At 32.4% G+C, this 26079-nt stretch overlaps 1 protein-coding gene across 1 annotated transcript; it reads left to right on the plus strand.

Moving 5' to 3' along the window:
- Window positions 1-238: 238 nt before the first annotated feature.
- LOC125189993 (NAC domain-containing protein 78-like) lies at window positions 239-1544 on the plus strand. Its single transcript, XM_048087197.1, has 2 exons — window positions 239-331; window positions 1119-1544. Exons 1-2 carry the CDS (start codon window positions 239-241, stop codon window positions 1542-1544), a joined length of 519 nt encoding a protein of 172 aa, XP_047943154.1.
- Window positions 1545-26079: the final 24535 nt, after the last annotated feature.

A 26079-nucleotide genomic window follows, 5' to 3' on the forward strand; every position in this document is an offset into this window, starting at 1 on the left:
TTATTCGTGGACGGAGGGAGTAATAGAATACCGAATAGTGTAAGATAATTGGGCTTGATATTGGGCTTCTATAGGATTGAGGAGGGCCAACTTAATAATTATTCGGGTATAGGACCAGCTGCATCGGCCCATTAATACGGTAAATAAGCAAACTACCTACATATATGTAGACATCATGGAACTATTTTTTATCCATAACACACGAGAGAGTTGAGAGAAATAGAGAGAATTAGAAGACATGTTAGTTAAGGGATTTGAATTCAATCCGAGCGGCGAAGATTTGATCAATTTCTACCTTTATCCATGGGTGAAGCAACAGGTGCCGTGGAATGTTAGGGAGATTTAAAATATTGAACAAAACGGATAATCTGAAAGTCGTGATGATATCACTTTCAGATCAAATCAATTTCGGTGGTTCTACCAAAATATTTGATCGGATACAATTCAGAAAAATCAGAACTATTATATGTTGATGTTAGAGAGAATCTATGAACCAAAAAGAATCAACCAGATTTAACAAGATGAACCAGTGCATCTGTAGATGAACCAGTGCATCTGTTGAGGGAAAAGCCGAAAATAACTAATTTTCAAAAGGTTTCCAAAATTGCAAACTAGTCCTTTGACTTTCAGAAATAATATTTTCGGATGAATTTCTTACACAACAACTTCGTTGAAATAAAAAATTTGGGCTCTGCCCCTTGGACCCCGCTACCCGGGGGCGCTGCTCCCGGACCCCCGTCCATCATAATGAATTTAAATAAGCATGCACTCCGCACTTCCATACTTATATGATACTCCCTCCGTCCCAAGATAAGTGACTTGTATTCCTTTTTGGGGTGTCCCACTATAAGTGACCTATTTCCATTTTTAGCAAAAAGTCATCTCTCTTACTTTATTCTCCACCTACTTTATTCTCTCTTCTCTCCTCTACTTTTCCCTCTCTCATACTTTACTCTCTCCACTTTAACTTATTTAAATACCATTCCTTAAATCCCGTGCCCAAAAGAAGTAGGTCACTTATCTTGGGACGGATAGAGTAAATCATTATGATAATATTGATCAATCAAGTTTACCCAATTACACTAAAATATCCAACATGGAATGGCATTCCCGTGAAGGAGATCTACGGTCCATCGTCGGATCCGTGGGTGGTTTTCTATGACGTGGAGTCGCGTTGGCACTCGAGGTTGGAGGAGAAGGGCGCCATCAAGTACACCATATACGCCTTCACATTTCTCTCGAGGGTTTCCAACTCGAAGAGGGTTTCTCGAAGGGCAGGGACCGGGACTTGGCACGGCCAAACGGGCCCCGAGATGATCCAAGATTCCAAGAACGGCCAAATCATCGGCCAATCCAAGATGCTGGCCTTCAAGCACCCGGGCTTGGAGGCTGATTTCGGCCATTGGACGATGCATGAATATTCCCTTAGCGATGATCTAATTAGGTCAAGCGGCGTACCAAACGCAGCCGATGTCGTCGCGGGCAAGATCACCAAGACCGAACAACAAGAAATCCGGTGTGCAGCCGCCGTTGGCCGAGATTAGCAAGCTTCCGGAGTTGCGGACAACTGAGATGTTTCTTCCGGAATCGCATGGCAGCGGTGTGTGGGTCCAGCCGCCCCAAATTGTGAATCATGCGGCGGTTAGAGACCCTTTTGATGTTAGTGTTCCGGATCCAAATCAACAAGTCGGAAACACATCCGGCGCCGGCGAGGGATCGGAGGTAGAGCCTAACGACGAGGACTTATTTCTCTTCGAAGCGGAACTACTAGAGAATATGCTAGACGATAAGTAGTGTAGTAGTATATTATGTAATCTTCTCGGGTTTTCTTTGTCGGTTCTTTTCCGAGTCATATCAAGAGAGTCGAACCGCATAGGGTTGGAATTCTAGAAAATTATGAATTCCATAGATCGAGTCAATTAATTGAGAAATAAGATAATTTGTTCTTCTCATTCATCGTTGAATTCTTTATTTTTGCAAATCCTACATCTCTATCCTTACTAAAAAAGAATATAAATATATTTGTGTTGCATATTTATTCGAATTTCCAAATTTTCACATATATACTAATATCTTTTGTTGGTAAGAGTGATCAAGAAGTTTAGATGCTTTCGAGCTTGTGTTTCTTGTACTGTCTATTCTTTTGACTATTTTGTGTATCGTCTTTGTGTGACATCATTGTTACGTGAGCGTAGGTCCTTAGTGATCGAACCACGTAAATATTATCCCGTTGTCGTGTTTTGTTTCATATATTTCATAGCCTCATCTCTTAAGAAAAATAAAAGCGAGAAAAAGCAAAATAAAATAAAATAAAATTGGTATCGTCTTTGTATATTGTACGAACGAATAGCAAGATTAATAAAATTGAGGATGATATGATTCTCGTGTCCTCATCACTCACCAACTAGTATGAAATAACTGTGGAAATCAAATTTTGTACTATATCGAATAGTACTCTAAAAATGTATAGTTAATTTTATCAATAAAGTAAACATATAGCTAATTTAAAATAAAAATAATAATTAAAATAATTTAATACTACCCTGTTAAATGTAGCAACTTTGGGGGGCTAGCCATTATTAATAGTGTCATTTCTGTATCTACCGAAATCCAAATAATTAGGCCTGGCCAATATGATACTCCACTTCTTAATCAATAACTTGCAATAAAAAATGCGTACAGATATGAAAAATCTAAATACCCAAAAAAGTAAATATCAATATTGTTCACAAAGTTATACCTGAACACTCTACCAATATGGATAAGTTGAAAGATAATAATTTATTAAGGTTGTGTTCGGTTTCTAAAATAAAATAATACTAAGATACATTCTAGGTTTGAGTTGTGAGATTATTTTAGTCATAGGGGGTTAACTATTACCAGAGATGAAGCCAGAAATTTTATATTGGGGGCCTAAATTTTAGATAGTTTTTCGTATCGGTATAGCCAAAAATTGTTGCAACATAGGCAATGGGGAGTTGCGAGAGATATAGATGAATAATGAAAGGAAAAAAACTCGAGATACGTAATAGAAACTAAATATAGATGTGTTGGTCATCTGTTAGAAAACAAAGTGCAAGTAAATTAGAAAATAAGATTAAAAGTCGGATATATGGAAATAAATAGCAGTCCGGGTAAAACTCTTCAACATAAAAATGTAAGAAAACAAAACAAATACTCATATGAATATAATTATGTCTAAATCTCAAATGCAATTTTACATAGAAGCGGAACAGTCTAATAAATTGCAAGATTGCTACTAGCATTATAATAGATCCCAAAGATAAGATATTTAATTTCGAATAAACAAAAAGACACAAAACGTGTTACAAACATACAATTATCAAATAAATTTGTCAATGCATTTATTTTATTTGATACAGTATGTTCTTGTTTATCTAATTAGGTTCATTATTTTTCCATAAGTAATTAATTATCCATTTACTAAGATTTGTGAAATTTTATTCAATCAAATGATAATTGTCATACAGTATACAAATGCATTTATTTTATATTATAGAGAAAAGGAGTATTAGAAAAAAACAGGGAAAATAGATCGATTTGTTCATGAGGGGTTTAACAATTGGATATAAAATAAGAAAAATAAACAGATTTGTTGTTGACGAGAATCGAACATGGGGCATTAAGATTGGAGTCTTGGGCCCAAACCACCTGCACTACCTTAGAATTTAAGTAGTTGTCGAGAATATATATAGGCCCTATAGTGGCTTCGTCGCTGACTATGACTAATTATCCCATGATAATCATCTAGGATGAGTTGTGTGGTTGAATCTCAATAACCAAACACAGTACAAATTTAATTCCGGATACAATCTTGCAAACCGAACACTCCCTAAGAGAATAATCAATTTAATATTATCACATGCACTTGGATCATTTACTATCATCAATAAAGCTCATAACTTAACAAAGGGAGAATGAATGTATTATGGTTATAATCAAAACAAATTTGTTATAGTAAAATAAGTTATTTTCTCTCCAACCGGCGGGGCATCTTCTCCCCGCCTTGGTCGAACCTCGGGACAACGGCACAGTAGCCGGCTGAGTTTGTAGAGTAGAGTGATGTTGACGTTTTAGTAGTTTATAGGAACTGGTGGCGGATCTAGGATTTTTCATTTGGGGATTCGAATAATATTCTAAAAAACTATACTCCAGATACTTTTATCAATTTAGTAAACATATAGCTAATTTAAAATACAAAAAGCAATAACATGTCCAGAATATACATAGAACCCCTTTTGTTTTGTATTAAGAATATTGTGAAGATATGATATGATATATATGGATGTCAATCGGGTCAGCCCAGCGGGTTTTGGGCCAACCCTATTGGGTTGTGGGTCAATCGGGTGCGGGTTAGTCGGACTGTGATTTTTTCAGATTATAAAAGTTCAATCCTAACCCTAAAAAGATCGGGTTTTGGGCTAGCCCAACGAGTTAATCGGGTTGCTACGAAATTAACGTTCGATCAATCCAGTAAATAATGATGAAAATTAGTTATATTTATAAAATCTAAAACATTTAATTATGATAAATTTGATCATTTGAGATATATAATTAAACTAAAACATAAACATGATAGAATATTAATATTTGAGATTAGTGTAAAATGAAATATAAACCTATTTCGAAAAAATTTAAAGCAAGTTATAGAAATTTAAATATTTTTAGTGGATTTAAAGTTTCTAATTTATTTATCTATTATTTTATTAAAAAAAATTAATATATAATTTGTTTATTAAATATAAATTTGAAAGTTATTTTTGTAGTTATCTACTACCTCCGTCCCCAAAAATTTGTCCCACTTTCACCTGGCACGGGTTTTAAGAAATGTAATGGAAAGTGAGTTGAAAAAATTAGTGGATTGTGGGTCCTATTTTTATATACTCCCTCCCTCCCACTAAATATGCATCATTTGGAAATTGGCACAGGTTTTTATATAGTGTTGTTTTGTGAGTTAATGAAGATAGAGTAAAGTAAGAGAGATGAAAAAGTAGAGATAAAGATGTTACCATTTTAGCAAATGTTTCATTTTTAATGGGACAAACTAAAAAGGAAAACGTTTCATTTCTAATGGGACACAAGGAGTATTAGTTTTACAATAAAATATGAGTAGGAGTGAGTTAGTGGAATATGAGATCCACTACCAAAAATGGTAAAGTGAAATGAGACAAATTTTGGGGGACGGACAGAAATGGAAAAATGGAAGCAAATTTTCAAAGACGAATGTAGTATATTACTCCCTTCATCCCGCTTAAGATGACACGTTTTCCTTTTTAGTTTGTCCCAACTAAAATGACACATTTCATCTTTCACTCTCCAATTAATACACCTAGCCACTTTTTATCACTCCTATTAAAATATTCATCTTTCTTTCTCTTTCTATGTTAATACTTACACCCACCTTTTCTCTCTCCAATTAAATACTTTAACCAATAAGTCATAAAATCTCGTGCCGGCTAAGCAATGTGTCATCTTAGCCGGGACGGAGGGAGTATAAAAATAGTCAATGAAGAGATGAATTAGAAGTCAAATAAATATTACAATAGAAATTTTATCGGGTTTAACGGGTTTTCGGGTCTGGCCCTAACGGGTTGCGTGTTAATCGGTGCGGGCTAATCAGGTTTTAATTTTATCAGGCTACAAATTTTCAACCCTAACCCTATAAATTTAGCAGGCTAATCGGGTCAGCCCACAGGCTGTAGGCTGTACTGACATCCGTAATGATATATGATGAATTGAATGAAGGAAATCTAGTTAAGGTGTATTTATTGGGAGATTGCACATTAGCTAATCTATTTGTAGAAAATGTGCCTAAATCTGGCCGAGTTGAATGCGTATAGAAAACCAATTAACAGTAGAGTGGTTATTGCTCGTGATCAAAGATCACGAGTTCGAGTCCACCGTGGCGTGACCTTTTAAAAGTTTATGTTTATTTGGCGATACAAAATTCATAAAATCTGTTCATATAACATATCATTTGATAATATGTTAAAAACTTTCGACGTAATATTATGTCATTAAAATTTTGTTAAAATTATACTTATAAAACTACCATTAATTTAATATGGTTTTCGTTTAAAAATAATTCAAATAAAAAAGTTATATGAAATTTTAATTTTTTAAGAAAAAAAATAAGTTTCCATAATGATTTTTTAATCATATAGACATGCTACGTAACAAAGATTAAGGCCGCTGGATTGAGTAGCATTTTAAAGAGAGTTATCATTGAAAGTTATTTGATTGATATGCTATATATAAATCTAAAACAAAGACCAAGTATTAGAAATTTAGGGGTGGAGCCAGGAATTAACCCGGAATTAAAATGAAGAGGGGCAAAAAATTATGTATAGCAAATAATTGAATAATTGAGATGGGGCATTTAAGAAGAAATTCCAACGAACATGCTAATTTGAAGAAATATTAGTGCATGTACAAATTTTAGAGGAGGGGCAAATGCCCCACAAAAGGTCCATGTGGCTACGCCCCTGGAGCTACTCACCCCTTAAAAGGCTTTTACAAAGGAAAGGGTTATCCATACTTATATAGAGAAGTTATAATCATCACCAATTCTATTTGGGACAAGATTTAAGAGTTTTAATACTAAGTGAAATAATCATAACACGACGTGAGCAAACAAGAAGAAAAAATACAAATAAAAAGAATTATTAACCATAGTTGAATTTACAATCTAAGTTGGAATCATGGAGTTTTATCGGTCTCTTAGAAACCTTGCCGGAGCTAGGGGTGGGTCGATACGATATATCGTATCGAAAATGTTGTATCGTGTATCGTATCGAAAATATCGATATGAAAGAATTTCATATCGTTATCGTATCGAAAGTTTCGATATATCGAGTTTCGATATATCGAACTTTCGATATAAAAAAATTTCATATCGTTATCGTATCGATATTTCGATATATCGTATCGAAATTCGATATATCGTTAAATATCGATATATATCGAAAATTTCGATATATATCGGTATATATCGAAAATATAATAGCGATATATATCGAAAATATCGATATATCGAAAATTTTCGATATATATCGTATTTTCGATATAAAACGATATATCGCGATATAAGGAAATTCATATCGTTATCGTATCGAAAGTTTTCGATACGATATCGTATCGTATCGAAAATTACGATATATCGAAAATTCGATAATTTTTCGATATTTTTCAATACGATACGAGCGATATATCATTTTTTCGGTATTTTTCCCCAGCCCTAGCCGGAGCCATCCATATGCAAATCCGCTGCCGCTGCCACCACCGTCCCCGAACGGCGGGCCCTTCTAGCGTGCATCCAATATTTGGTGCTCAATTCCACTCTAAACTTCACCGTTGATCCGTTGGAAATCTTCCGTAGCATATCGTCCGACGATGGCCCATGAGCCTCCACCACAACCTCCCGATGGACCGCAATCTTCCTAACAAGGTGGAATCCTGGGATAACGTAGTAACCGACGATGGAGAATCTTTTGGTGGAGACATAATAATACAAAGTAATGTTGATATCGTCATAAAAGATATACCGATCAGATACGAATTTGAGGTCCATGACAATAGAGGTAGTTGAGTTATCTTTTCGAATATGTAGTTGTTGTATGTAGAATTGAGGCGGCGATAATAGCACGTAGACAACTACGCCAATTATTGCGATAAAGAAAAGAGCAATTAAGCCCACGATTAAGCCTTTCTTTATGATTTTTTTATCCATCGGAATTTGAGGCTAATATGGTCCTTGTAAGTGACCTACTTGGAACGAAGAATGCGTACATAAATGTGAGTGAAAACTCACAATATATATAATATCAATGCAAAAATATGAATCCAAAGTTATGAAAATTTGCTGGCAAAATAAATCTGATTCTTATTTGGAAAATATAAAATCGAGTTACAAGGAGTAACTGGAATTCTAAACAAAGATTTGATAATTTCTGAGAATTTATTAATCACAATCAGAATACGTGCGAGATTGCATAAACTTTGTTCGAGATTAAATGTGCAGTGCATTTGATTCATGAAATTGAATTGCACAACTCAATCATAGAAGTAGTTGATTCATGACTACGATATAGTTTTAAATATTTGTGTTGATTTAGTACAATATTAAGGATATATTATACACATTGCAAATTGGAGTCTAAAAATTTAGACAATAGAAATTAAGAACATGGATGTGTTTGAAGGATAATCACTTATATACTCAATTAATACTTCAAAAAAAACACTGTTTCCCGACCAACAATTACCAAGCACCTTACTTATGCTCGGAAACTACCGAGCACTTTTACCTTTGCTCGGAAAAATACGAGCACTTTTACCTTTGCTCGCAAAATACTGAGCATATTTACTTGTGCTCGGCAAACCAACTATTAGCTTTTACTTGTGCTCGGCAACCCAGCGAGCAATTTTAACTTTGCTCGGAAAATACCGACCACTTCTACTTGTGCTCGGCACAATAGCAAGCACATTTAAGTGTGCTTGGAAATGTGTAACATAAAATAAAATGGCAATACTATTTCAAAAACTACAAGTATAGAAGAAGGATGGAGATATTAAAGAAGAAAAATGTATTAAAATTATTAAAAAAAATCGTCATGCTGAAATGGCGTGCAATAGCGCAACGAAACTGCCCGCTCGTGGCCGGTCCGAACGGTTGATACGGATTATAAACCAATTATTTGATTCAAGTTTTTGAGAACGATTAGTTTCTTAAAAAAAAATATTGGCCGTGGTATCGAACGCAATCGTATCACCTATTAAATCATCTATAAAACCACCGAGGACCTTTACATGTGCTCGGAATATACCGAGCACTTCTACTTGTGCTCGGCAAAAAGCAAGCACATTTAGTTGTGCTCGGAAATAAACAACATAGATTAAAATGCCAATACTATTTCAAAAAACTACAAGTATAGAAGAAGAATGGAGATATTAAAGAAAGAAAAATGTATTAAAATTATTATAAAAAAAATCGCCATGTTGAAATGGCATGCAATAGCGCAACGAAACCGCCCGCTCGTGGCCAGTCCGAACGGTTGATACGGATTATAAACCAATAATTATTTGATTCAAGTTTTTGTGAGAACGATTAGTTTTGTTAAAAAAATATTGGTCGTGATATCGAACGCAATCGTATCACCTATTAAATCATCTATAAAATCAGCTATTAGTTTTACATCTCCATAATTATCCACAATTTGATGTTCGTGTCATAAAACAGTGCATCAGCAATGCATCATACATGAGGGCTCTACTTTTGTTGCATTCTTCATTTGGACCCATGAGCTAGAACCTTTAGATATTTTACTGCTAGCACTTTTGATAGAGATGTTGATCCCAATGCCCTACTAATTAATTGTGGTATGTTACTTTATTTGTTCCTTTCATATTATTTCTGATTTTACTCCACTATAACATTACTACTCTACTAATGATGATGGCATTTATTTAAATTTAAATTTTGATTTTCATGATACCTAACATTTATCACTTTACTACTCCATCCGTCCCGGATAATTCGGGTCACTTTCACCGGGCATGGGTTTAAGAATGTATTGAAAAGTGGGTTGAAAAAGTTAGTGGAATGTGAGTCCTACCTTTATATATTACTCCCTCCGTCCCGGCTAAGATGACACATTGCTTAGCCAGCACGGGATTTTAGGAGTGATTGGTTAAAGTGTTTAATTGGAGAGAGAGAAGGTGGGTGTAGGTATTAAAGTAGAAAGATGAAGAAAGATGAATATTTTAATAGGGGTGAGAAAAAGTAGTTGAGTGTATTAATTGGAGAGAGAAAGTTACCAAAAAAGGAAATGTGTCATCTTTAGTTGGTACAAACTAATAAGGAAAACGTGTCATCTTAAGCGGGACGGAGGGAGTAGTTTTATAATAAAATGTGAGGAGGAATGAGTTAGTGGAATATGAGGTCCACTACCAAAAATAGTAAAAATGAAATGAGACAAATTATGTGGGACGGACCGAAATGGAAAACTGGGACGAATTATCTGGGACGGAGGGAGTATAATTTTAATCCTTTAATCTTGATCTGCAAATGTTAATCATACTATTTGATTGATTGATTTAACTTTAATATTTTCAATTGCGTCGATGATAAACATTGAAATCATGAAAAAAATTGACCACACATGACACATAGATATAGTGCGCGGGATGTGATCAAATGAAAATTCTAAATATTGTACAAACTCAAAACTATGATCTGGACCATTGAAAAATGTCATCAGATAAAAAAAAAACATCAACAGAAAAATGTCACTACCTAACATATAGACATTAAAAAAGCATCAACAGGAAAAAGCATCAACAACAAATGTTAATGATTGATGTTGTGTTGATATTGTGTTGATACTGTGTTAACATTAAAATCTTGAAATTTTACTTTGTATTGAAATAGTGTTGAAGCTGTGTTGAGGAGTTTTGAGTTTGTACCATATATAAATTTGCATATTATCACTACCTATAGTGCGCTCAATTATTATTTATTTTTTATAAACATTTATTACTAAGTTTTAAACTCTAGTTTGAGTTTAATGACCACCGAGTATATATTCGAACTTGATAGTAGTTTGAAGTACACAGCAAACATCGAAAAACCAAAAGTATATAAATTACTACATCTCATCTTAATGAAAGCACTACATTAATTATTACTACCATTTGCTCATAACAAATCTATACCGAGTCACTGTCTCAAATCGAACAAATCCTACGAGCTCATTTTAATTTAGATGGAGTACCATTTTTTGAAGAAAAAGACATGAAGCTAGCTCATTCTAAGTTAGATGGTCTAACTTGTTCCCCATTAATCAATATGGAAAGCTATATGGATTATCTTGTTGTTAATTGATTTCAGATGACAATAGAATTTCTACTAACCAACAAGAGTAACTATGTGCAAACTAGCAAGCAAGAAGCTAGCTTTTTGACGATATATATCTTTTATTAACTTAATATTTTTATTTATTTTTCAGTTCTTAAATTCATGCATTGTTTTATTATTTGTAGGGGACAACATTGGTTTATTTGCAGGCTGAATTCAGATCTCCATTCAATTACATATATATTACTCCTATAGTATTATACTCCCTCCGTCCCAGATAATTCAACCCAATATTCTATTTCAGGCCGACCCACATAATTTGACCCACTTCACTTTTACCATTTTTGGTAGTGGGCCCCATATTTCACTAACTCATTACTACCCACATTTTATTATAACACTAATACTTTAAAAGTAGGACTCACATCCCACCAACTTTTTCAACTCACTTTTCATTAGATTTTTTAAAACCCGTGCCGGGTCAAAGTGTCCCGAATTATCTGGGACGGAGGGAGTAAAATATAAACAATGCGGATAATTATTTTTTTTAATTGCTTTCACATTTCATTTTTTATATGCATATGTTCTATGAGAATGAACTATTATGCACAACAATTATTCTTTGTATGGCGATGTCTCGACCTTAGATATCGTCGGCTAAATTGGCTAAATTCTATCCGCTTCGAATTTACTTGTAGTTGTCAACTGACGCAATATAGTTTGTATTTAAATACTTGAATACTATTGATTGACGCAATTTAGGGCTTAGATTTGATTATTGTTTGTCTTCTTGCTATGTTTTTCCTTGTCTTTTGTGGTTATTAATTCATTCTTCGATTGCCATGATTGAGAAGATTGCAGTGTCTACTGTGTGGGCGTTGTTTGGATATGACGTGTGCTACGACGTGGATAGAATTGCTAAAGGTTATAGGTGGACCTGTTATAGTTGTTATATGTATATGTTTTTTGTTATTTGTCAGTTAATCTTTGTGTAATTGCGTCGTTCATTTGTTTGTAGTGTTTATTTTACCTTGTTTAAACTATTACTCCCTTTTGTCCCATAATAGATGTCACACTTTCCTTTTTAGTTTGTCCTACAAAAGATGTCACATTTCCTTTTTTGGAAAAAGTTCTCTCTCACGTTCATATAAATATATTATTTTCTCTTTCAACTTAACACACAAAACAACACCTCCTAAAATCTCGTGTCAATCCCGAACTGTGACATCTATTATGAGACGAAGGGAGTATTATTTTTTACAAACTCACGTATCATCATTTTTAAGCTTATAAAAAACTCATATTATCAAGGTGGAGTCCTCACCCATCCGACTAAAGAAATCTATTGACCAAATATATTTGAAAATATGGAATGTGTCACTACCATATTTATTATTATGTCATGGAGTAGTATAAAACTGCAAATACTACAACAAAACAAAATCGGAATAACTCAATAGTTATATATTAAAGCTTAATCATCTTATATACATATACAAATCGTTAACATGAAATCTACTCCAAAAATAAATTTTAAAAAAGGAAACTTAGTAAAATTTCTTGTACACGTCAAAATAAAATAATACTCCATCAAATCGTTAACATGAAATCTACTCCAAAAATAAATTTAAAAAAAAGGAAATTTAGTAAAATTTCTTGTACACGTCAAAATAAAATAATACTCCATGAAGACAATAAATATAAGTACTATATCACTGTTAAATTGTTTTTTCATAATAAAATTTGAATTAAAAAAATCACTTTTTCATAATACAAAATTTAAATTTTAAAAAGTACTACTCCTAAGACACTGAAGAGACCAAAAAGAAAAAAAGTGACGGTGAAAAATGAAACTTACTAACCCATCCAATTGTGATCTATGACCTATCAATCCATTAATTATGTTGAAAGCCTGGAACCTTAAATTATTCGACGCATTGATTGGCTCAACCAAATCCTCCAACATAATCCCGCCACATGTCGGGGCAGCGGTTAATACCCGCCATCACCACCCTTTTAACCGCCTCGACTCTCTCAAAACACCGATATGACACAAGGTAGAAAAACTTGATTTTTACACGAATGTGTTTAAATATAGTAGTCAGGTTTGTCTGCTTCCGAGGGGCTTTCGCAGCAATTTTCCTATGCACTCTAATTAATTACTACTTCTGTATAATAAAGATTGTTTTATGTCCATTCCACAAAATTTGTATAATTTCACTTTTTACTAATTTTGGTACTAGACTTCATATTTCACTAATTCATTCCTATACACATTTTATTATTAAACTAATATATATAAAAGTAGGACTCACATTCCGTTAACTTTTCTACTCACTTTTCATTACATTTTTTAAAACCTGTACTTGATTAAAATGGAACGATCTATGTAGAATGGAGGGAGTATACTTCAACAAAACCCCCATTTCTCTCTTTCTAGAAATGAAATGTGACAAGGATGATCAATGAAAACAAATTTAGGGTGATTTGTATGTCAACTTTTTTCATGAAAGATGCACCTTATTAGCTTCAATAAGACGTAGGGGAAACTGGCTTAGCAGAAAAGGTTAATTTTTTCACTAAGTTTTAAAAAAGATGGTGATATTGGAAGGGAGAGAAAGGTTGAGGAGAAAGAATAGTACAAAAAACTAGGTTAATTTTTTCACTAAGTTTTAAAAAAGATGGTGATATTGGAAGGGAGAGAAAGGTTGAGGAGAAAGAATAGTACAAAAAACTAAGAAGAAGATTATGTGGTTAAAACATGACTTTACCATACAACTCATTTCAAACCCTATATAGCTCTTGTTTTTTCATTTACCAAGAACAAGTTCTCGAAGTGTGGAAGGGTAAATTTGTAATACTATCTTCCCCAGGGACGGAACAATAAATTGAAATGAGCCGGTGCTGAAAATTAACAACAAATACGGCAAAACACGCGATGCTTTGAATCTCTAGTAGTGACTAGCCTTCTCTAAAGTACTAGTGGTCCACAATGGTGTATCTAGTATTTTCGATTTGGAAATCCAAAGAATATGATATCTTGATATCCTAAGATTCCGCAAAATGAGTTAGTTATAATATTAATTTGATGTATAAATATGGTACTTCATCCATTTGATAATACTTATCCCACTTTGGCTCATTTCAAATATTAAAAACGTAAAAAAAAAAATTAATGGAATGTGGTCATTTTATATGGAGTATTAACTTATAATAAAAATAAGAGTGAAATGTGAAACCTATTTTAAAAATAAAATATGAGATGCATAATTACCGGAAAAAATTAATAAATAATTACCGGAAAAAATTAATAAATAATTTGATTAATACAATAGATTATTATACAAATAAAATAATTAGACTTTTAATGCAATTTGATTCTCAAAACGCTTTTATAGTACAAGAACAAATATTAATTTATTCCTAAAATAATAGACTATTAGTGACTTAAACGCACTCAAGGAGAAAAAATTAAATCAATGTGTTCTTTATTAGTACTACTCATTTTCGACCATTAAATGATACTCCATTCGTCCCTTAAAATTTGACACTATTTGACTCGACACGAGTTTTAAGAAATGTAATAGAAAGTGAGTTGAAAAAGTTGGTGACATGTGGGTCCTACTTTTATATACTCCATCCGTCCCAGATAATTCGACCCAGTATTCCATTTCTCTTACTTTATTCTCCACCTACTTTATTCTCTCTTCTCTCCTCTACTTTTCCCTCTCTCATACTTTACTCTCACTTTAACTTATTTAAATACCATTCTTTAAATCTTGTGCCCAAAAGAAGTAGGTCACTTATCTTGGGACGGAGGGAGTATATTGGAACAAGATAATGGATAATTTAAATTGAAATAAGACGAATAAGGTGAAAATCATATCAATTTTATTGAATTTGAGTTATACGGATATTACATTACAATGTTCAATACATATACAACAATATAATTTAAGAGTATCACTTGAAAAAAAATGAGAAATGGGAGACAAAGAGAGAGAATTGAGAGATTGAAAAGAGAAACTCTTGTTAACACAAAAATGAGGTGAATGTAAGTGAGGATAGAATAGAAGGGGGTATTTCTAGATAAAAATGGGGGTGAACATAGATCAATTTGAATTCAAAATCAGAATTAAAAAAAAAATTTGAAAATCGGAACCACCGGTTTTGCCCCAAAACCGCCGGTTTTGGTCAACAAACCGGAATCAAGTAACCGCCGGTTCCGGTAAACAAACCGTCTGAAAAAGCTGCCTCTTGGCTGCCAACGGCTGACGCCTCGAATACCTCACCGGAATCGTGAAACCGCCGGTTAACTGGCAGTTTGGAACCGTCCGAAACCGACGGTTCGGTGACGGTTTCGGTTGGTAAAATCTTGAACCGGAACCGGCCCGCGGTTCTAAATATGGCGGTTCCGGTTCGTAAAAAATGTCACGGTTCCGGTTCGGAACCGGTGGTTACGGTTCCGCGGTTAAATATGTGTAAGATGATGGTGTGCGTGTCTGTTACGGACTCAATTCCCACATCGGTTGTGAGAACAACTGGTGTGGGGTATATAGACTAAATAGACTTTCTCACCTAATAGGCTAGTCTTTTCGGTTGAGTTCTCATATTTGGTCTATATCAGTGTCACTAAAAACTCTCATTTTGCCAATGAATTATTAGTTGATTGGTGACTAATTTTGGCTCCTTGATCACACCCTATAATTGAGTGAAAAACTATAAATTTGGAAGATTTTAGTCAGTCATGTGACTTTAAAATCAGCTAGAAAAAATATGAATTTAGTAAAAAAAAAATGCCTAATTGTAATCAATATAGAAGTTGGGAAATCATACATCGATGATAGGGCCGGTGAGTTAAAATATCCATTTAATAATATAAAAACAAGTAAACAACGTTGCTTTGGTTGAAAAGCATCGACAATATATTAAACGTTACCTTGGTTGAAAAGCATCGACAATATATTAAACGTTACCGAACAATTTACTCTTTAATGTTAATATCAAACATTTATAAACCATTACCGAACCAAAATGATATTTATGGTAATCAAATAACCGAGCGACTAATACAACGAAGACTAGCTAATATGCTATTTGACTTTATATTTAATAAGTTATATTTTTGTAGAGGGAAAGGAAATAGAATGTGACAATTATTAAAATAATTATTTAACGCGGGGAGAATATACGGAAATGAACATGTTATCGGAGTGCCTCAATAGTTAATTCTTAATCAAGATTCATTAATTCTAAATGAGAACTTTTTAATCACAATCAGAATATTCTAATAAATGCGAGATTACACTACATTTTAGTATTAGAGACCATTGAGACTAGTTCTACATGAGAGAGTTTAGATGCTTTCAAGCTTGTGTTTTTTTAGTGTCAATTCTTTGATCATTTTGTATATCGTCTTTGTATATATTTTGTACGAGCGAATATAGTAAGATAAATAGAAGTTGCAACATCTCTTGTTCTGTAAACATGGATCCTTAGTGATCGAACCACGTAAATCTTCTCTTGTCAGGTTTTGTTTCATATATTTTGTAGTCTCGTTTCTTTAACAAAAAATAAAGACAAAGCAGAAAGAAATTGAATGGTTTCCCAAAATCAGTATAATTGCATCGTAACAAAATAAGTACTATTGATTTAATTTAACTATATAGTACTACCTCTGTCCCTGAAAATTTGATACATATTACCATTTCGGTCTGTCCTTAAAAATTTGATACACTTCACTTTTACCATTTTTGGTAGTGGACCTCATATTCCACTAACTCATTCCTACTCATATTTTATTATAAAACTAATACTTTAAAAGTAGGACCCACATCCCACCAACTTTTTCAACTCACTTTCCATTACATTTCTTAAAACCCGTGTCGGGTCAAAGTGTAGCAAATTTTGGGGGACGGAGGTAGTATTATTTAAAATTTAAATGAAAACTAAGGAAACAAGTTGAATTTCATCTTCAATGGAGTCTTATCGGCTTCTTAGAAAGCACACCGGAGCTATCGAGACGCAACACCGCAGCCACCCTCACCGCCTTCTTACAAAAACTGCACAGGCTACCTTTACCCACCACCTTATATTTGGTGTTCAACTCCACCCGCAACCCCACCGTTGACCCTTGGGAAATCATCCGTAGCGCATCATCCCACGCCGCCCCACGAGCCTCCACCACTGCTTCCCGATGGGCCGTAATCTTCCAGCTCTGCTTGAATCCCGGGATGACACTGTTGCCTACAACGGAGAAGCTTTGATTGTAGGCATAATACAAAGTAATTTTGATATTGTTGCAACGGAGACGAGTTATTGATGATCTCTTGAATTTGAGGTCCACCACAATGGAATCTTTTCGAACGTGCAGTTGTTGTATGTAGAATCGAGGTTGAAACAATGCTAGATCGAATATTCCGATGATTGCTAAAAGAGTGAGGCAAACTATGAACAAGATTATAATGCTCTTACAACCCATATATATAACACTATGCTACGAGTAATTAATACTAAAACTTACGGGAAAGTGTGAGTAAAAATTGGGTGAAAGATTAAGGATATTTATAGGCGAAATGAGTGTTAATCCTATTTAGAAAGTATAACATAAATATGTTCATGCGTTCTCTTGTCATGATTGTATTTTGTGTATCATTAATGTATTATTGTGTCGTTTTAGATATAGATAGTTTAAATTACGAAAGTCAAATTTAATTCTTAGCCTAAATTAAACTACTCATCCCAATTCACAAGTTTAATTTAGTATAGATTATGTGATGATGATTATAATCAAGTTTATATGAAGAATTAACCATTTAAAGTTTAAACTATATTTTCATAATTTTTTGGAAATGTATTGAAATACCCTCAATTGTATAATTTTGTTACAATATTTACGAAAGGTGTATACAATGACAGAACCAAAATGTTAAATAACCGGTGTTTAATTTTAAAAATAAATAAATATAAAAATAATATTGTTTTATATATAAATATATTTATAATATTTTTGAGACATCGGATAATGAATATATTTAAAAAAAATCAATAATTTCATTCTCAAATCTACGTAAATTTGTAAATCACATATAACGAGTTTCTAACTGGAGTATTAAGTAAGCCAAATTATTTAGAAATCACTATCATAATTTATTATAGTACTTTAGTAGTACACTGTAAAGTGTCGATCTTCAATATACTCTTCTTTAATAAACTTACCATTTTGCTCCGGCCAATGATGAAAGCAAACTGATGAAAGGGCTAAAAGCGCTGGTTTGAGAAAATGTAATGCTTTAGGTTTGTAATATGTGAAAGAAGGGTTGTAATTTTATGATATTCGTTATAACTGGTTCTTCATCTACGGTGCGTGGCATTTTATGATATTATTACTCCCTCCGTTCTAGTATTGTCACATTTTGGTCACGGATTTTTAAAAATATAATAGAAAGTGAGTTAAAAAGTTAGTGAAAAGTGGGTTTTATAATAAAAAATGTGAGTGACATTGAGTTAGTGGAATGTGGAGTCCACTAGAAAAAAATGGTAAAAAAGTGAAATGTGAAAAATTTTGTGGAACGGATGAAAATGAAAATATATATATATAACAAATTTTTCAGGCACAGATGGAGAATATTTTTTATGCAATTATTCTAATAATTTATGTCTCAAATTAATTTTTAATAATTATATCTATGCTACCAATACTTTTTGGATATCATTCGTAATATAGTTAAGTCCCCTACCAAACGGTTCCTTATACATCTATATTGATTTATAAGGTTCCGTATGTCATGAAAAATTTACTTTATAAAACATTAGTTTTCTTAAATCAATTCAGTCTATCACAAGACAAATTAAAATTCAATACATTGATATTAATTGAGTTTACAGTTTTCATTCAAAACCATAAATATAGTAAAAGGGTCAAAATATATTATTAGATTGTAATGCACGCAATATTTATTTAATATATAGTAAATTTTAATGTAGTAATATATTATTAGATTGTAATGCACGCAATATTTATTTAATATATATAGTAAATTTTAATGTAGTTTAGTTTGATATTTCGTACATAATATTTAAATATGCTGTGGAACATCTTAATTTGATTTAAATTGAAATCTTATGAAAGATATCCCTCAGTTTGATGTATACTGTATAAATACGAGTTCTTTTATAAGATTTGATATCACAAATTCCTACTCCTATGTTATTAAGCAATAAAAAATTAGGTACTCATCACCTCAATTTACCAAATTTATACTTATAGAATTCAGATAATTAAGATAGGGTTATGTTATTTAGCGTTAAAAATAATAGGTACTCGTAGATCAATTTACCAAATTCATAGATATGGAATTTAGATATAATCAGTTAAATTAGTTAAAAAATCAGATTTGGTTTCCAAAACTTAACACCTAAATACTCTTGAATTGGATAAAAAAATATATAAAATTACCATGTCCGCCCCCTCCGTTTACCCCAACATCGTCCCGAAAATCGAAAAAAATTGTCATTTTCGCCCTAAACCAACCTACTAATATATATTTCGCTCCCTCCATTTATGAATTTTGGATCCGTTAGTGCTCACGTTGACTTCACTTGAGATAAAAGAGAGACTAGATTCTTAGTCCTTAGGCGTGGTAGGTGTTTGACTCAATTTTAGAAATAAAAGTAATTCAACGCATATTGATTTCGAATAAGATAAAATGTATATACTACATAAAAGTATGTTTGTCTTATCAATGCAAAACGATTATAAACCTCATGTGTGTTATATTCATGTACATAAAAACTTACAAACTTAGTGAAATTTACTACGTATGCATTTCAACTAATATTTCAACAATATTTATTAATGAAACGTTTCCTAAAAATAGAAATAACATCATATCTATATTTTCTTTTTTCTTAATCTTGTTCTCTCTTCGTTAACTTACAAAACAATATTGCATAAAATCTGGTGCCGAAAATCAAATATTTCATACTCCTATTTTCTACTCCCTCCGTTCTATAGTAGCGGGGACATTTTTTTTCGGCACGAAAATTAAGAAAATTTGTGTTAAGTAAGTTAAGTAAAAGAAGAATAAAGCAGGAAAGGAAAAAGGTATAGAGATGAAGAATGAATAATGTAAAAGAGAGTAAAGTGAGTGAGAAGAAATGTGTTGATTTTTACTAAAAATATTAAACGTACCAAAATAGCAAAATGACTCTATTACTATGGAACGGAGGAGCATTTGTTACGAGTTCGTTAGAATCATCTGAAGTGTTCTACGACATTCCATTAACAAAATCATTTGGAAAAGTCATAATTACTAATACACGTTTTTGTTGTTACCATATTGGAATAAGGCCCCATTACATCTCTAGACAGAGGTGGAGAATCTGCATCTCTTTCATTGCAGTGTTGGCAGACGGAGAGTCCGCTGAGAACGTAGCACGTATGATAGTGATCTCTCCGCTTCCCCGGCTTGTCTCTGAGACCTGCCTCCTCCTGCACAACACACACTCATCATATAAAAAGACCCATTTTGTAGTAGTTTGTTTCTTGTTTCTTGCTTTCACATGTGATGGTTGGTATTCAGCTAGACGTATTTTATTAACAGATTGTTTTCGTGTTGCTAACAAGGCAACTATCTCTACACAGCACAGGATCGAAGAATACCTGCGTGCAGAGAAGAATGTATTGCTGCAACGCCATGCTAATGTTGATCACGAGATGAAATGTGGAAGCTATATGTAATTTGAGAAATAAAGTTGGACGAAACGTGTATCCAACTTTAAGTTAGCATGGCGTTTGAACAGCTTCAAAGGTGGTTGAGTCCATTAATTCTCAAATTCAGAGATTTGCCCACATGGTAAGATATTTTTTCCCACATACCTCAGATTCAGATATGTAAATGTCACATGAATTAAGACATCTTCGGTTTGATGTGCAGGCCCAAGGAATTGATACTCTGGTTTCTGAAGTATCTCGGATGGCAAATGGAGAGAAAGCTCTAACTGAGGAGTGTGGATATCTGCTCTCCAAAAGTTACTCATCTCAGGTAGATAAAACTCTCTTGCGTCGTTTCTTCGAGTTATTCTATATGAGAAGGTTTTGTGAATGTGACCGATTGGATTTACCTATTTAAACAGGTGATTGAGTGTAGTCTAAGGGGAGCTCTAATGCAGTTTAATGACAGCAACAATCATCCACCCCATAAGAGTGAAGAATGAGCTGAGCCTCTTCATATGAGTTCAGATCATCGCTCAAATATATATATAGTATTATTTTCTCAGAAAAAAGTGTATTCTTTTTTATATTCTTTGTAAATGTACTCAAATCTTCATAGGATGTATAAGGATTGAATTTTGCACACTTTGCAAAATCATCATCAACTCTTTGTAAATGTATTCTTTTGGTTGAGAAAACTAAGAATCTAGTGTTTTCGTCATACCATAAACGATGCTAAGTCAATTTTTCGATGTGTAAATTTGATTTCCCATGATATTTTATTGTGAAAAAAATATGATTTTTGAGTGTGGGTATTTATGATTTCAGTCTATTAGTAGCATAAACACAACAAAATCACTAACATTATTATTCATATCAACTCTAGTCATATAAGTATTTCAGAATGATCAGTTTGATTAACTTGTAAGAGGTAATTGACAGTTTGATTAAGCATTTCAGAATGATCAAAGCCAAATAAATAGTAGTACATTCCATAAGAACATAAAAGTTAGAAAATATTTTACTATTAGTAGCTAAAATCACAAACTTTGGTCAAAATTTGATATTTCTCACAAAATTAAAATTTGGTTGCAAAATCGTAAACTTATCCAGTGTATGAATTTTCCGTGACATGAAATTTCGATGAAATTCGGGTGAAGTTTTAAAAACTCAAGCAACGCACAAAATTCGGGTGAAATTTTCCATGTCGTTTTTTGACCGCTTTGTAAAACTACAAAATCCAATGTGTTATGCTAAATTTAATTTCGGGAAAAATCAAACTTACAAAAATATGCTACTCCCTCCTTCCACAAAAAATAGTCTCATTTGTAAACGGTACGGGTTTTAATGAGAAATAGGTAAAGTAAGAGAGAATAAGAAAAAATAGATAATACAAGAGAGGTATGGAGAAAAAGTAAATAAAGTATCGGAGAGATGAGAAAAATTGGAAAAATTATGAGAGAAACACTTTCAATTTCTAGAAATAGGACTATTTTTTGTGGACATCTAAAAATTGTAAAATAAGACTATTTTTCGTGGACAAATGAAGAAGTATCGTACAATCTATGCTCCAATTTAACTGAGTCATGTTATTTGGCACAAAAATTTAACTTTATAAGTTAAACGGACAGATAATAAAGTAAGTATATAAAAGATAAAAGAGAATTAAAAAAAATAAATAAAGTAATGAGATAATATAAAAGCTACTTATTTTTTTTAAGAATGGAAATGAATCATTTAACGTGGGATATTGTAAAAAGAAATACGGATAGAACCGCAATAGTATTTTTTTTAACTCTTTTTCTTGTAGTGTATTTTAAATTCTATGGAGAGAAATACTTCAAAAGTAGACTAAAAGAATCAAAGTTAAGTAAAGAGTGAAACTAGTTAACAAAGAAAAACGAGATAAAGATATCTTCGACACAGCTATTTTGACTTACTAGCTGAAGTCAATCATCATAGACATCCAATTTTGTTTTATTTGTCAAATTAAAGTCTACATGATTTGTTGTATGCAGGATTTTTTTTATATTGAAAGCATGAAGGGATAAAAGATTTAAGCAACTGAGTAGGTTATTTACTTATTTTCATTAAAATGATAAAAAAAGATCTATTTTTATTGAAAGCATGAAGGGATAAAAGATTTAAACAAAGGTTATTTACTTATGTATTCATTAAAATGAAAAGTTAGTATTTTAGTGTAGTTCAAGAATAACTTAATCTAACATTTGAACAGTTTAGACCTTTCTATAATCAACCATTATATTAAAATATTGTATTTTAATTAATTAAAAATGAATTATGAATTAATGTAGATAAATGAGTACTCGTTTATGGACCCGAGACTCACGGAACAATTAATATAGATTTACTTAATGCAGAAAAATAAATGAACGGTTAAGATCGCATTCAATTTGAGAGTGTGATAAAAATTAATTTATTTTTGTCAAATAAATATGCGCACTTCAATATTCAATATGAATTTCCCGCCTTTCTCTTTCAAAAAGGTGTACAAGGAATTATTTGTTTGTCGCATACACCTAAATACCAAAAGGACTCACTCGCAGATCCGATCAAACGCTAGAAAATAATGGAATAAATACTTTTATCATTTTGTGGTTAAAATTTTCAACATACAATCTCGAATCTCAATTACGAATCTAGATCTTGTTCTTGTCGGTATTTTTCGCACTATATTATTACATGACGATAATAATTGACTAGATATTCAATCTGGGAGATATAAGGATAATATAATAAATTGACTATTATTTCAATTATTTTTTGATGGAGAGTTTATTATTAAATTCACTGTATAAATATTTTCACAATTTGTGTAATAGAAGAAAATTATGAATCTTAAATCTCAGATAAAATTAAGAAAACCAAAAATCTAAACAAAAAAATTTGATTGAAAAAATATTTAGAACTCAATTCCATGAAAAAGTGATACTGCATGATACACCTTTTGTCATATGAGTTAAGTTGGATATAATAAAATTTATAGTGACTTAAATTGAGATATAACAAAGTAGGGATGAGATAAACCTTTTGTCAAATAAGTTAAGTCGGATAGTCAATTGTCATAAGATTTAACAGAAAACTTTTAGTGACTTAAATTGAGAGATAATAAAGTAGGGATGAGATAAAGTAAAAGACTTTATCATAAAAGTTAAGTCGGATAGTCAATTGGCATAAGAATTAAGAGAAAACTTTTAAGTGACTTAAATTTAGAGATAATAAAGTATGGATTAGATAAAAGTAAAAGACTAAAAGGTAAGAAAGAAAATTATAGATGGGGTAAGAAAGAATAAAGTGAACTACCTAACATCTATATTAATTAACTTAGGAAAGCAATATATTATAACATTTTTTTAAAGAGAAGAAATGCTTCGAAAGTTGATAGAAAGAAAAGTAGAGAGTAAGATTAGTATGAAGAATAAAAGTGACAAAGACTTCAAATTGTATTTTAACTTATAAACTGATGTCAAATTCAATCATCTTACACATCCAATTTTGTCTTATTTGTCTAGCCTTCTTGATTAATGTTGCTGTGTGCATGTCCTAAATAAATGAATAAAATTGAAGAATTAACGAGAAGAGTGTGCATGATAAAGGGATCTTTATATTGAAATCAACAATCAATTTTGAAAGATATATGGATTATACTAAGCCTTTTAGTTATTTAAAATGGATCATTAATGTAGACAAAAGAATTCTCGTTCATGAACTCGAGACTCACGGAACAATTAATATATATTTATCTATTGCGGAAAAATAGATTAATGGTTTAGTCTCATTCAATTTGAAAGAACATCCTAAAAGATTTCTTTGTTAAATAAATACACGCACACACTTCAATATAGATTTCATAACTTTCTTCATCAAAAGGTTTTCTTTGTCGCATACACCTAAATACCAAAACTAACGAACTCACCACAGATCCGACCAAACTCTAGAAACGAATAATAACGCGACAAATAATTTTATTGTTTATGTTTAATTTCTCTACACACAATCTCAAACCATCAATTCTGAAACTAGTTCTTGTCAGTATTCTCCGCATGTTTTATTACATGACAATAATTCACAATAAATTGTTTCCCAATATGAAAATGGGTACAAGATATTGAACAACATAAAGTCACGAAACACAAAATAGGAAAACTGAAGTTAATGATAGAGTTTATTACAAAAACATCGGAATTGCAAGAGTAATTTTATTATTTTAGAAAGTTGCACGTTGAGGCACTCCTTTCCTCCCGCACTTGCGAGTAGCTGATCACTTTATAAGAAAGGTGCTCGGTGCGGAACTCCCTTCCTCCCGCGCTTACGATTGGGCTTATGCACAACCTCTGGCTTCACATAAAGCTCAACCCTACCTTCTCCTACATCAGTTTGAACCTGCACACAACATCAAAATAAATAATCATACAGAATACAATATCTTTTTAATTATGAGAATTAAATTAGAAAAAGACCTTGCACGCAATCGAGCAAAAACGAAAGCGATCCGGGTTAGTGAGCTTCCTTTTGCAAAGGCAGCAAGCGCCATCGCCCTCAATTAGTGAACCCGACCCGTTGTGCGGCAGCGGAGTCAACGACACAACCCATTTCTTGTTGCATTTGTAGGGCTTCAAATATATACATATAATTATCAATAATTTTATTGATCCAAAATATTATTGAAAAAATTAATAAAGTTATACCTGAATTTTGTCGCAGTCAATGTAATCTTTCATCTCACTTAGAGGGACAACATTTTGGTAAACAAGCTTGTAAATAGTGAGATTATTGTGGTTGCAGTGCTCCCCACTTCTGATGCAATACCTGCAAATTGGTGCATCGCAATTTATGCAATATCTATTCAATTCATTTTTTTGCATATCATCGTGGCGCACACATCTCTCAAAAAATATTTTTTCTAAAAAAGAATCCACCCAATTTTTGAACTTGCCCGCCTCTTCCTGCACATTCAAAAATATCATTTAAATCAATTCAAATTCCTTATCTACGATTTATGTAAAATGATACATATGTAAAATGTAATGTTGTTGTCATGTCATATATATGAAAATTATAGTGAACAACTAATCAAGAAGCTATGGAACCCTTTCAGAAACAAGATTTGCATCTTATTTTCGAACAAACAATACATTGAAGCAAAAGAAATCTATTTTACAAAATATTGTATAACTAGAATTTGGGAAAAGATGGGCTCAATAGAAGAGAGTGAGTATGCAAATACCTGTTGCATAATTTCACTGCCTGAAGAAGTGTTCATCTCAGTCATTTTTTTGGGATGAAACAACAGTCACAAGTTGAGAATTGCTATAGAACCAAAGTATTGTTAAGATTGGGTTCTTTTATAGTAGTTGGGTGATTTGTTGTTGACTATTTGTGAAATAAATTGTCACATAAATTGGCCAAAATCAATTCTGATCTGTAAGTTGGAGACTACAAAACACATTAAGTACATGTCTATGCT

Source organism: Salvia hispanica, chromosome 5, assembly GCF_023119035.1.
Source record: "Salvia hispanica cultivar TCC Black 2014 chromosome 5, UniMelb_Shisp_WGS_1.0, whole genome shotgun sequence".
NCBI lineage: Eukaryota > Viridiplantae > Streptophyta > Magnoliopsida > Lamiales > Lamiaceae > Salvia > Salvia hispanica.

Excerpts from the sequence above, each read along its gene's own strand:
- LOC125189993 (XM_048087197.1), top strand. The coding sequence starts at position 239 with ATGTTAGTTAAGGGATTTGAATTCAATCCGAGCGGCGAAGATTTGATC. Across the intron at positions 332-1,118 it reads AGCAACAGGTGCCGTGGAAT|GAGATCTACGGTCCATCGTC; the intron begins GTTAGGGAGATT and ends ATTCCCGTGAAG.